This window comes from Triplophysa dalaica, chromosome 22 (assembly GCF_015846415.1).
Source record: "Triplophysa dalaica isolate WHDGS20190420 chromosome 22, ASM1584641v1, whole genome shotgun sequence".
NCBI classification, from domain to species: domain Eukaryota; kingdom Metazoa; phylum Chordata; class Actinopteri; order Cypriniformes; family Nemacheilidae; genus Triplophysa; species Triplophysa dalaica.
Window position 1 is genome coordinate 10161151 of NC_079563.1, and position 13558 is coordinate 10174708.

Sequence of the window (13558 nt, forward strand, 5' to 3'; positions counted from 1 at the left end):
GCATCAAGGTGTAATTGCACAAGTTCCTCAAACCTCTGTACACTCCCACGTTGAAGAGAAATAGTAAAAAAAAAACATCAAAAGACAAAAGTACACATCATATTTATATATATTCATTCGTGAATATTTTATCTTAAATCAACATAAGTGTACTGTTATCACAAACATAGTTTTTGTGTGGGTGTGGATTAAATACGTGTTGAATTGTGTACTTCTAAACTATAGCCAGCTCACCAATGATAACAACACAATCGAATTAAACTCAAATATGCTGAAAATCTTAATTTATTATAATGCATTATGTGAAATAAAAGATGATTTGCCCACACACAACATGGAAACGATTAAACAGAAGTTTTCCTGTGAAAGATAATGTGTAAATCTTCTATTTAAAATGTAGACCTTCTCATTTAGGCAGTCCAAAGGTCTTGGTGTTTACAAAAACAGAATAAACATGTTTCATTTAGCGTTAATGATGTTTTTCTCACAAATCCATTTAAAAGTTTCATTACATGGGAAATCAGCCCAATCTGATGAATCAGTTAAAACACAGTTCTCTCTTCCTTGGCCATTGGGTTCTACAGACCCCCAGAAGCTAAAAAAAAGGATAAGTGTTAGAGGCTTTATGTTTGATATGATACCAGAAAGAATCATTTATTGAAAACAATCTGTCAAATTTTGTGATTATCACCTAGAGGTCAGTGTGCTGCCATCAACCCATTTCCATCTGTCTTCCACTTCACTGTCAGTCACACCAATCCAGACCTTCTCGGAACGAGAATATTTTTTAACAAAATCCTGTCAAGATAAAAGAACAACTCATTCATTTCCTGCACGTATAATCACCCCCCCCCCCCCCCCCACATACACACACAACCAACACAGAGTATCTTTCACTCACTTGTTCGTCTTTGTTGTTAATGATGATCAGATCTGCTCCTCTCTCTCTACAGTATCTTCTGCTCTCAATCCAGTTCTTCTTCTCAGATGAAATGAAGTACAAACTCGATTAATAGTAAATCCATCCATCTGTAAACACAAACATTTTAGCTATTTGTCCCACTTACATAGGATGTTTCAGTTTATTGTGTACAGAAATATTTTTTATGCAGTTTTTATCCTTTCTTCTGTAGAAATGCGGATTGGGCTGAACAAGGAGCTCAATATTGGAATCAATACTTTTTTCTGATCACACTGAACAATACAATTTATATAAGTGCTTAAAAATGTATTAACAGATTTTTTAAAATATTCATATCTGTTGTTTTCTTGTAGTTCTAGATTACCACAAAGAAGAGCCCACAGTTCTTTTTTCACAGTTAACTTTATTAGCTTATTAATTTTATTCTACTTGACTCTTAATTCATCTCTTTCTTCTGTTAGTTTGGTATTGTTTGAGTTTGATATTGTTGATATGTAGCTAGTCTCTCTCTCTCTCTTCTTGGTTGGTCTCTCTCTTGTCTGTTTTTTTGTTGATGAGACACACAGCACTATGACTGCAGTCAGTAGAAGAACACACAGCACCACCAAACACACTAGAACTGATCTGTGACTTCTGTTCCACACAGACGCTCTTCCTGAAAATGACAGACATGTGTCAACCCAGTTCATGTCCTATACTATATTATAGCAAGTTGTAACATTTAACATTACCTGTAAGACTCTGGAATAGAGATTTTTAGAGCATCTTGTCATTTTAGATTGGCCTTGCTTTGGAGAAAAAAAGCAATTACACATACAATAGTTTGCCACTTGGTGGCAGTGTAGATGCACTATTGTCAACTGTATCAATGGCAACTATGCCATCATCACCCATCCATACTGTACGCAAGAAATTATTTTGGAACAGCTGTCCACTGTTGTGATATCTACAATTTTTCAAAAGTCATGTATTTGTTTAGCAAATAAATTATTTTCATTACCAGTATGCTGAAGTGGTTGTTGTCTGTTTGTTTTGGAGTCGGTCTGTGCCCTTTATAGTTCTTTTAGGCTAAATGTTGCTGCTCTGCTCTTTCCTTTAAAACTAACTGCACTGAGGTGAAGTGTGAAGACTTAAATCATGTGACCAGTAAAACAAAGTGTAATACAACATACAACAACATACAAAACACACATTTAAATGTAATCATTATCAGATCCTGAAACGGCAATGAAAATAACAAATAAAGTTCAAGGTTTCTCGGTCACATGTTTAACTTAAGAGTGAAATACTTCTAGCACAATTGTCATGACACTTAGCATGACTTACATATAGCTTTCTGGAGTTGAGGGAGGATGTGTGAAGTTTTTTAACTGTTTACAGTCAGACCAACTCTAATCATGAACAATGTTTTATTTGCATTTTAATGTATTTATCACATTTAAATCCATAATAAAATAATATAACAGTTAACTCCAAACTCAAGTTTATATTAAAAAAATGCAGTTGGATGGAATTTACATCTCTACAAGTTGTCGTCACAACTTCACAAAGTTGAGGTACAATCTTTGTGTAGACCTCTAAGAAGTTTGACCAAATACACACAAAAAATCTTGGTCTGCACAAATAAACTTGCTCAAATGACTGAAAGGTCCTGGTGTTGTATGTAAACTACTTGTTAAAGCTCTTGTTGTCATATCTGCCTGAATAAACATGTATCTCATTTGATAACTAATTAAAAAATTCTCTCACAGATCCATTTTCGAGTCATATGACAATAAAGATCATTCCACACTAATGCCGCAGACTCAACACAGTTCTCCTTTGTTCGTCCGTTGGGTTCTCCAGACTTCCAGAAGCTGAAACTACAGATGAGCATTAGATGTTCAGTGGTGTTTTCTGTGTGATATGATACTGACTGTGAGAATCATTGATTGATAATAATCTGTTCAATTTAGTGATTTCCTACCCAGAGGTCATTGCGCTGCCATCAACCCATTTCCATCTGCCCTCCTCATCACTATCAGACAAACCAATCCAGAATCTTTCTTTACTTGTTTTCTTCTCAATAAAATCCTGAAAAGATCAAATAACACATTCATATTATAAGCAATTTTTAACCAAAACCTATCACAGCAGCAAAACATGTTTCACTCACTTGTTCCTCTTTGTTGTTAATGATGATCAGATCTGCTCCTCTCTCTCTACAGTATCTTCTGCTCTCAGTCCAGTTCTTCTTCTCAGATGAAATGAAGTACAAACTGAATTTATAGTAAATCCATCCATCTGTACAAACAAACAGCTCTAAATCTTTATTTCTCAAGACACTTTACAACACAATTGATCATTCTATTTATTCCACACTTTTAATAGTGAAGATGTTGTTGTTTTTTGTCCAAGATTACCATAAAGATGTGTCCTCAGCTCTTCGTATAGTTTAGTAACATTATTGAACTTGGCTCTTAATTCATCTCTATCTTCTGTGATGTTGGTATATTTGGTTAGTAGTTGGTCTCTCTCTTGTGTGATGTTGATGTAGTTGTTGTGAGACTGGTGATTGTATGTATAGATCAGGACACACAGCACTATGACTGCAGTCAGTAGAAGAACACACAGCACCACCAAACAGACTAGAACTGATCTGTGACTTCTGTGCCTCACAGCTTCACTTCCTGAAAATGACAGACATGGAGTTTGTTAACCCTTCATGTATCATTTATGACAACTTCAGTCAGGATGTTTTCCAATATGTTTTTATTGCTCTTAGGGCAATGAAAAGCAATATTTGTACCTATTTTACACATTTAGACCACACATACATTCAGATGTGAAAAGATTAAGATTTTCATATCTTTTTCTCTATTTTCTTTTTTTTAGCAAAACATATTTGTCTTTACCGGTACACTGAAGTGATTGTTGTCTGTTTGTATTGGAGTCTGTTTGTGTCCTGAAGTCATCTGCACTCTCATAGATCTCCACCATCATCTCCACTCTCTCTCTGTCCATTCCCTGAATCACATTTCCAGGCACACTGTGGTAAATAACATAAGAAGACATTTCAAGTCTTCAGGTAGTAAACTCTGCTAATGATAAATATATTTCCTTTGTAGCTCTTTGTATGTTGCTGCAGGTCTCCGCTCTTTTCTGAATGACACAACATTACGGAACTGCTCTGATAATGAATGTGTGAAGACTTAAAGGATTGTAGATCTCTTCACTGTAGCTTTAGTTTAATATGTGCATCTCTTTACCATTAACACCACACAAATTTACGTTAAATTTAATCCTTTAGCAGACAATAACAATGTTAAACAAAAATGATTCATAACTGTTAACTTAAACAACACATTTTTAAGGTTCACGTGTCATGTCTTACACTAGAGATGCTTAAAGCGTTGGAAATGCTGTGATGTATTCTACTGGTTTACAGTCAAACCAACCCTAACCACATGACCAATCCCAGCTAGCAAAAAGTGTGTTCCTTATACCACTCCAGTCCACGTGCATTCTCACCCTGAATGTTTTGGTTGTCTCTCTAAATAACACATGAACAAGTTAATGAGTTAAATCGGATGGAGTTAAGGCATCAACTGTCACTTCATTATCTTATTAATGAAGAAACAACAACCACAATCAGTGAAATAAACCAGAAATAATAAGATGTCACCATAATAGTGTTTAGTGTTTCCCTTAATCGGGGTCTCTACCTTGAATCATTGAGGATAGTTTGTTGATAGATGTAATAGTGTGTTTCTGATGCACATTCAAAACACCTTGACAAAAGGTGAAATGCATTGCTTCTCTTTCAGGTGGTAATTGGGCTTGATAGTCAAATATAAATGTGTTTTGTTATTGTATGACTCCGTGAGCTGAAAAACTTTGTGAAGGATAATATTTTATACTATTACAATAGTAGAAATACCACCTGAACAATTTAGACATCAAGAATCAGCTCAGTAAACTCAACAAAAGAAAGCTTCACGCGTCTATGCATTGTGGGTAACAGCCTAGAACAGAACTCCTCCATGACTCCCAGCATGCATTGCTGCATGAAGAAATGATGCAACTCAACTTTGTCGCCATTGTTGAGATTCATAAGCTGATTCTTCATGTCTGGAAGTTTAAACTGTTAAAAAGCTTTGAACTTTTAGATTTCTGCTTCTTCTATCTAAGCTGTCAAAACAGAGACGTAATCTAGGGACACATACGTCTAATAAATAACACACCAGCACTCAAGGTTGTGCAAATTTTCCCAACAACAAGAAGTAAGATTGCATTTTTCTTGGTAGTTGTATTTGTGTTTCAGAAAACTTCCTGTTATAAATCAAGGGTAAACACCAACTGAAGGAAACCTTAAACACTATTAGGGTGACTTCTTATTGCTCATGTTTTCTTTAGTGATTGTGTTTGTTAACAGCAGCTGTTCATCATTAATGAGATAATAAAGTGATTTATTGTGAGTGATGATTGATTCCTTAACTCAACCTGATTTTACTCATTAACTTGTTCATATGTTGTTTAGGGAGACATCCAAAACATTTCCTGTGGTAATGCACGTGGACTGGAGTTGTCTAATGAACGTCTAATGAACGTCTAAGAAACACATTGTTGCTTGCTGGGATGTTTCATCTGCAGTTTAATTTCGTTTTTTCCTCTCCTTATGATAACTACTAAAGAGAAAACCCCAAAACTGTGGTTGTACAAGTGGTAAAGAATCTTCCAAAAACACTGCTACTACAATTTTACGATAAAACAAAAGTCTAAAAGAGTCATTTGAGAAATAGTCTATAGAGCAGCATCCAAAAACACTATCGTGTGCATACCATTTGGCGGCTGTAACAAACACTTCACAGAAAACTGCATTGTTTCAGTTATATGACTTGTAGGACTGTTTTTTTCTTCTATTTTTATGAGTGTGAATAGCAAAATGAAACTTGCATGTTTCACGACTATGTGTGGCACTTGAGATCACGTGACTTTCAACAAGTACAAGAACAGTTTAGAGCTGCTTATAAAGTGATGCATATTTACAAACAGTTTATCAACAAGATAAACTATTATTTATATTCTATACGATTATAATACATTTGTTATTTGTCAGCTGCATTTCTCATTCCAGCTCACTAGAGGGCAGTAAACGTTACAGTGACTTTCAAAGTGCTCGTGAAGAAGTGAATCCGGTGTGTTTACAGTCATGGTAGAAGCAGTAATGAAACTCAACATTTATAAAGACATTAAAAGCAGTCAGACATGTTTATTCTGTAATAGTGCAGATCATTATTGACAGCGGAAAAAGATGAGGAATTGTTTTTAAAATAATATAACGTTTAGAAGGCTCGTGTGTGCTTTAAAATGATCAGCCAAATTTTTATGTTGTCGTCAAAGGGAGATCACCTCATATATAAAGACTGTATCCTTCAAACTGACATATCACTTGTGCATTTCTGTCTGTCCTGTTGCACAAATTCTGTTATGAATGCTTTTAGTGTGTTTAAGCTTCATTCGCAACAACATTATTGTGTGCTTCGTGTTGTTCTGTTGATTTATGTTGCTTAATTCTGCATCTCAGTCCGAGGAGAGGCCAGTAAAGACTCCATTAATGTCTTTTATGAGATGGTCACAGCTCTAAGTGGTGATCAGCCTCCGGTAGTCATGGTAACACAAGCTTTATTCAGATGATGCATGACTGTACTATAGTCAGAATGCACTATATTAATGTTTTGTCATTTATTTTCAAAGGCAGATCCAAGAATTAGTGAAGTTTTAAATGTGCCTTTTATTTTTTCCAGACACACAAAGACCTTCATTTCATCCATGTAAGGCAGGGTGGACTTTATTTTGTGGCGTCCACCAAGACAAACCCATCCCCATTTACCATAATCGAGTTCCTTAACAGGTTAAGAAACATTACCTTTATCATTTATTTTGTACTTATATTACAGAATTCGTAATGCATAGTAAATATCTTGGTGGTAATTGCATATATTGCGTTGCTGATAAGTTGTCTGAACAACATCATCTGCAAAACACTTTATTCTGCTGTATGGGTCTTGTTACAGTTATATTTGTTTTATGCTTATCTCTTTTTGTTAAATGCTTACCTGTATTACTGCCTATAGATCATACTGCTTACATTGTCAAGGTCTTGAGTTTAATTCCTGAATGTGCATGTTCATAAAATTTCCTTTTTGCAAATGACTTCATCCTAAATGATTTACAGGGATTGAAGGTATTCATTTGATCTGTAATGAACCCATGACTATTGTGCTATAGCTTTATAATTTGTATTATGAATTCTGTACCTGTAAACAAAAATTAAACACAAAAGTTTTGTGAGTCACAGATTAGCAGCTCTCACAAAGGACTACTGCGGCAGTCTGTCAGAGAAATCAGTGCGGATGAATTTTGCACTCATTTATGAGCTGCTGGATGAGATGGTGGTAAGCGTTAGAGGTGCTCCGATAATTGATTGGTCGCTGATCATAATCGGCCGAAAATCACTTTGGGAAGTATGATCGGCGGTCTCTAAAAGACCGATCCAGTAATGCCGATGACATTTTTTTACGCATTATGAAAATGTCTCTTACTGCGTTTTCTATGTTCAGTGAGCGGCAGAAGCAGCACATATATGACCAAACCACAGCTTTCTAGTGAGTACAAAACACCTTTTCAGGCACCTGTCAATGTAACTGATTGGACATATGAACATAAACATTTGCTTCTTACTAGATTATTATTTTATGTCCGACAACAGAGCATTGAATAATAAATAAAGCTGTCAGTAACAGATACATTTTTAAAAGCCTCAACCCTACTTCAAGGACAGTAAGAAGAGTAAACAAATATCAGATTATCAGATAAAATAATGTAATAGATTTGCTTTGATCACGGCCACTCTATATTTTTTGGAAGACAAAGGGTTTCTGGGACTCATGTCAGAGGCTTTCTCTTCTGGTACTGAGAAAGCTTCAATTAGCTCCTGTGATCGGTCATCGGTATCGGCCGATACAGCTTTCAGTGATCGAGGATCGGTGATCGGCTCCAGAAATCCAGATTGGAGCACCCCTAGTAAGCGCTCTCTCTTTTATTTACAAACTCAGGAAATCAAATGCAATTATTTTGACAGTCATAAAGCCACACCCATCTCTGTCTTTCTATTCATCAGGACTTTGGCTACATACAGACGACCTCAACAGACATGATTAAAAAATTCATCCAGACAGAGGCTGTAACATCCAAACCCTTTAGTCTCTTTGACCTCAGTAATGTTGGCCTGGTAAATTATTTTTCTTTTATCGCTATAGATACCAGTGTAAGTCAGAATGTTGCTCCGGCCGACTGCACTTATTTGCAGATGTAAATTGGAACAAGATCCTTTCTTCTGTAGAAATGCGGATTGGGCTGAACAAGGAGCTCAATATTGGGATCAATACTTTTTTCTGATCACACTGAACAATACAATTTATATAAGTGCTTAAAAATGTATTAACAGATTTTTAAAAATATTCATATCTGTTGTTTTCTTGTAGTTCAAGATTACCACAAAGAAGAGCCCACAGTTCTTTTTTCACAGTTAACTTTATTAGCTTATTAATTTTATTCTACTTGACTCTTAATTCATCTCTTTCTTCTGTTAGTTTGGTATTGTTTGAGTTTGATATTGTTGATATGTAGCTAGTCTCTCTCTCTCTCTTCTTGGTTGGTCACTCTCTTGTCTGTTTTTTTGTTGATGAGACACACAGCACTATGACTGCAGTCAGTAGAAGAACACACAGCACCACCAAACACACTAGAACTGATCTGTGACTTCTGATCCTCACAGACGCTCTTCCTGAAAATGACAGACATGTGTCAACCCAGTTCATGTCCTATACTATATTATAGCAAGTTGTAACATTTAACATTACCTGAAAAACTCTGGAATAGAGATTTTTAGAGCATCTTGTCATTTTAGATTGGCCTTGCTTTGGAGAAAAAAAGCAATTACACATACAATAGTTTGCCACTTGGTGGGAGTGTAGATGCACTAATGTCAACTGTATCAATGGCAACTATGCCATGAGCACCCATCCATACTGTACCAATGTGTAAACACACATTTAGATTTAATCATTATCAGATCCTGAAACGGCAATGAGAATAACAAATAAAGTTCAAGGTTTCTCGGTCACATGTTTAACTTAACAGTGAAATACTTCTAGCACAAGTGTCATGACACTTAGCATGACTTACATATAGCTTTTTGGAGTTGAGGAAGGATGTGTGAAGTTTTTTAACCGCTTACAGTCAGACCAACTCTAATCATGAACAATGTTTTATTTGCATTTTAATGTATTTATCACATTTAAATCCATAATAAAATAATATAACAGTTAACTCCAAACTCAAGTTTTTATTAAAAAAATGCAGTTGGATGGAATTTACATCTCTACAAGTTGTCGTCACAACTTCACAAGTTGAGGTACAATCTTTGTCTAGACCTCTAAGAAGTTTGACCAAATACACACAAAAAATCTTGGTCTGCACAAATAAACTTGCTCAAATGACTTTAAGGTCCTGGTGTTGTATGAAAGCTGTACTTGTAGAAACTCTTGTTTTCATATCTGCCTGAATAAACATGTATCTCATTTGATAACTAATTAAAAAATTCTCTCACAGATCCATTTTCGAGTCACATGACAATTAAGATCATTCCACACTAATGCCGCAGACTCAACACAGTTCTCCTTTGTTCGTCCGTTGGGTTCTCCAGACTTCCAGAAGCTGAAACAACAGATGAGCATTAGATGTTCAGTGGTGTTTTCTGTGTGATATGATACTGACTGTGAGAATCATTGATTGATAATAATCTGTTCAATTTAGTGATTTCCTACCCAGAGGTCATTGCGCTGCCATCAACCCATTTCCATCTGCCCTCCTCATCGCTATCAGACAAACCAATCCAGAATCCTTCTTTACAAGTTTTCTTCTCAATAAAATCCTGAAAAGATCAAATAACACATTCATATTATAAGCAATTTTTTACCAAAACCTATCACAGCAGCAAAACATGTTTCACTCACTTGTTCGTCTTTGTTGTTAATGATGATCAGATCTGCTCCTCTCTCTCTACAGTTTCTTCTGCTCTCAATCCAGTTCTTCTTCTCAGATGAAATGAAGTACAAACTGAATTCATAGTAAATCCATCCATCTGTACAAACAAACAGCTCTAAATCTTTATTTCTCAAGACACTTTACAACACAATTGATCATTCTATTTATTCCACACTTTTAATAGTGAATATGTTGTTGTTTTTTGTCCAAGATTACCATAAAGATGTGTCCTCAGCTCTTCGTATAGTTTAGTAACATTATTGAACTTGGCTCTTAATTCATCTCTATCTTCTGTGATGTTGGTATATTTGGTTAGTAGTTGGTCTCTGTCTTCTGTGATGTTGGTATATTGGGTTAGTAGTTGGTCTCTCTCTTCTGTGATGTTTTTGTTGTTGATGTGAAACTGGTGATTGTTTGTATAGATCAGGACACACAACACTATGACTGCAGTCAGTAGAAGAACACACAACACCACCAAACACACTAGAACTGATCTGTGACTTCTGTTCCTCACAGTCTCACTTCCTGAAGATGATAAATATACATATTATTGTTCTTCCATTATTACAGAATATTTGTGTATGTGTTTCTTGAAAAAAAAGAATGGAGTGTCTGTACCTGTGTGTTGAAAAGTTTGGTTATTCCTGGTATCTTTTGTTGCTCTGCAGACATCGTGACTGTTTATTTCGTCCCTGTTGGCATAGATATTCATCTCCGTACAATCTTCTGTGTTCACCATCAAATCGTTTTTTTGAACATCCCTTGGAGTTAATGTCTTAAGAAGCTGTTCATGTGTGCTTTACGTTAAGATGCCCTACACTGCTTTCAAGTGTTCTTCTTTGGGGGTTTTGGAATTTCCTGTACAATTGTGGTCTTGGGTGTGTGATATCCTGTTTGCATGTAAGAAAATATTAAGACAAATTATGAAAAATTATTTGTATAATCTCTATGCGAGGAAATGTTGAATTGTTCAAGTAATGTATTTGTTAAGCAAATAAATTATTTTCATTACCAGTATGCTGAAGTGGTTGTTGTCTGTTTGTTTTGGAGTCGGTCTGTGCCCTGTGTAGTTATTTTAGGCTATATGTTGCTGCTCTGCTCTTAACTTTAAAACTAACTGCACTGAGGTGAAGTGTGAAGACGGAAATCAGGTGACCAATAAAACTAAAAGTGTAATACAACATACAACAACCTTTTGGAGTTGAGGGAGGATGTGTGACCTTTTTTAATTGTTTACTGTCAGACCAACTCTAATCATGAACAATGTTTTATTTGCATTTTAATGTATTTATCACATTTAAATCCATAATAAAATAATATAACAGTTAACTCCAAACTTAAGTTTTTATTTAAAAAATGCAGTTGGATGGAATTTACATCTCTACAAGTTGTCGTCACAACTTCACAAAGTTGAGGTACACTCTTTGTGTAGACCTCTAAGAAGTTTGACCAAATACACACAAATAAACTTGCTCAAATGACTTAAAGGTCCTGGTGTTGTATGTAAACTACTTGTTAAAGCTCTTGTTGTCATATCTGCCTGAATAAACATGTATCTCATTTGGTAACTAATTTTAAAAAATTCTCTCACAGATCCATTTTCGAGTCACATGACAATAAAGATCATTCCACACTAATGCCAGAGACTCAACACAGTTCTCCTTTGTTCGTCCGTTGGGTTCTCCAGAACTCCAGAAGCTGAAACAACAGATGAGCATTAGATGTTCAGTGGTGTTTTCTGTGTGATATGATACTGACTGTGAGAATCATTGATTAATAATAATCTGTTCAATTTAGTGATTTCCTACCCAGAGGTCATTGCGCTGCCATCAACCCATTTCCATCTGCCCTCCTCATCACTATCAGACAAACCAATCCAGAATCTTTCTTTACTTGTTTTCTTCTCAATAAAATCCTGAAAAGATCAAATAACACATTCATATTATAAGCAATTTTTAACCAAAACCTATCACAGCAGCAAAACATGTTTCACTCACTTGTTCCTCTTTGTTGTTAATGATGATCAGATCTGCTCCTCTCTCTGTACAGTATCTTCTGCTCTCACTCCAGTTCTTCTCCTCAGATGAAATGAAGTACAAACTGAATTTATAGTAAATCCATCCATCTGTACAAACAAACAGCTCTAAATCTTTATTTCTCAAGACACTTTACAACACAATTGATCATTCTATTTATTCCACACTTTTAATAGTGAAGATGTTGTGGTTTTTTGTCCAAGATTACCATAAAGATGTGTCCTCAGCTCTTCGTATAGTTTAGTAACATTATTGAACTTGGCTCTTAATTCATCTCTATCTTCTGTGATGTTGGTATATTTGGTTAGTAGTTGGTCTCTGTCTTCTGTGATGTTGGTATATTTGGTTAGTAGTTGGTCTCTCTCTTCTGTGATGTTGGTATATTTGGTTAGTAGTTGGTCTCTCTCTTCTGTGATGTTTTTGTTGTTGATGTGAAACTGGTGATTGTTTGTATAGATCAGGACACACAACACTATGACTGCAGTCAGTAGAAGAACACACAACACCACCAAACACACTAGAACTGATCTGTGACTTCTGTTCCTCACAGTCTCACTTCCTGAAGATGATAAATATACATATTATTGTTCTTCCATTATTACAGAATATTTGTGTATGTGTTTCTTGAAAAAAAAGAATGGAGTGTCTGTACCTGTGTGTTGAAAAGTTTGGTTATTCCTGGTATCTTTTGTTGCTCTGCAGACATCGTGACTGTTTATTTCGTCCCTGTTGGCATAGATATTCATCTCCGTACAATCTTCTGTGTTCACCATCAAATCGTTTTTTTGAACATCCCTTGGAGTTAATGTCTTAAGAAGCTGTTCATGTGTGCTTTACGTTAAGATGCCCTACACTGCTTTCAAGTGTTCTTCTTTGGGGGTTTTGGAATTTCCTGTACAATTGTGGTCTTGGGTGTGTGATATCCTGTTTGCATGTAAGAAAATATTAAGACAAATTATGAAAAATTATTTGTATAATCTCTATGCGAGGAAATGTTGAATTGTTCAAGTAATGTATTTGTTAAGCAAATAAATTATTTTCATTACCAGTATGCTGAAGTGGTTGTTGTCTATTTGTTTTGGAGTCGGTCTGTGCCCTGTGTAGTTATTTTAGGCTATATGTTGCTGCTCTGCTCTTAACTTTAAAACTAACTGCACTGAGGTGAAGTGTGAAGACGGAAATCAGGTGACCAATAAAACTAAAAGTGTAATACAACATACAACAACCTTTTGGAGTTGAGGGAGGATGTGTGACCTTTTTTAATTGTTTACTGTCAGACCAACTCTAATCATGAACAATGTTTTATTTGCATTTTAATGTATTTATCACATTTAAATCCATAATAAAATAATATAACAGTTAACTCCAAACTTAAGTTTTTATTTAAAAAATGCAGTTGGATGGAATTTACATCTCTACAAGTTGTCGTCACAACTTCACAAAGTTGAGGTACAATCTTTGTGTAGACCTCTAAGAAGTTTGACCAAATACACACAAATAAACTTGCTCA

General features: G+C 35.4%; 5 protein-coding genes across 11 annotated transcripts; 1 reads left to right on the top strand and 4 right to left on the bottom strand.

The window, feature by feature from the left end:
- Positions 1–459: 459 nt before the first annotated feature.
- On the bottom strand, positions 460–1611 carry LOC130411430 (C-type lectin domain family 4 member M-like). Its single transcript, XM_056736049.1, is given in 4 exon segments — positions 460–595; positions 692–798; positions 902–1029; positions 1485–1611. Coding segments are annotated over 4 exon segments (498 nt in total).
- A 1273-nt stretch (positions 1612–2884) lies between these two features.
- On the bottom strand, positions 2885–3904 carry LOC130411431 (C-type lectin domain family 4 member M-like). Its single transcript, XM_056736050.1, has 4 exons — positions 3817–3904; positions 3325–3591; positions 3078–3205; positions 2885–2995 (listed from the first exon to the last, which is right to left on the bottom strand). Exons 1-4 carry the CDS (start codon positions 3902–3904, stop codon positions 2885–2887), a joined length of 594 nt encoding a protein of 197 aa, XP_056592028.1.
- A 1912-nt stretch (positions 3905–5816) lies between these two features.
- Positions 5817–10231, top strand: LOC130412091 (AP-4 complex subunit mu-1-like). Of its 6 annotated transcripts, none has more exons than XR_008905157.1 (6): positions 5833–6329; positions 6489–6574; positions 6709–7359; positions 7525–7569; positions 7832–7987; positions 8085–9295. XR_008905157.1 is itself a non-coding variant. In XM_056737222.1 (6 exons), the coding sequence occupies exons 1-5, from the start codon at positions 6272–6274 to the stop codon at positions 7525–7527; spliced, it is 351 nt and encodes a 116-aa protein (XP_056593200.1). In that variant the 5' UTR covers positions 5863–6271; the 3' UTR covers positions 7528–7987; positions 8085–9295. The 6 variants fall into 6 exon arrangements, 1 of the variants encoding a protein (XP_056593200.1); XM_056737222.1 differs by having other exon boundaries at positions 5863–6329; positions 6709–6815; positions 7263–7359; positions 7525–7987; XR_008905159.1 differs by adding an exon at positions 10034–10231 and having other exon boundaries at positions 5817–6329; positions 6709–7987; positions 8085–8195.
- On the bottom strand, positions 9440–11145 carry LOC130412090 (C-type lectin domain family 4 member M-like). The gene is made up of 6 exons (XM_056737221.1): positions 11025–11145; positions 10631–10902; positions 10229–10537; positions 9982–10109; positions 9793–9899; positions 9440–9682 (listed from the first exon to the last, which is right to left on the bottom strand). Exons 2-6 carry the CDS (start codon positions 10749–10751, stop codon positions 9559–9561), a joined length of 789 nt encoding a protein of 262 aa, XP_056593199.1. The 5' UTR covers positions 10752–10902; positions 11025–11145; the 3' UTR covers positions 9440–9558.
- A 241-nt stretch (positions 11146–11386) lies between these two features.
- LOC130411952 (CD209 antigen-like protein C) lies at positions 11387–13205 on the bottom strand. Of its 2 annotated transcripts, XM_056736983.1 has the most exons (6): positions 13095–13205; positions 12701–12972; positions 12257–12607; positions 12010–12137; positions 11821–11927; positions 11387–11710 (listed from the first exon to the last, which is right to left on the bottom strand). In XM_056736983.1, the coding sequence occupies exons 2-6, from the start codon at positions 12819–12821 to the stop codon at positions 11587–11589; spliced, it is 831 nt and encodes a 276-aa protein (XP_056592961.1). In that variant the 5' UTR covers positions 12822–12972; positions 13095–13205; the 3' UTR covers positions 11387–11586. The 2 variants fall into 2 exon arrangements, with proteins under 2 accessions (XP_056592961.1, XP_056592960.1); XM_056736982.1 differs by having other exon boundaries at positions 12701–13110.
- Between the last annotated feature and the right edge of the window lie 353 nt (positions 13206–13558).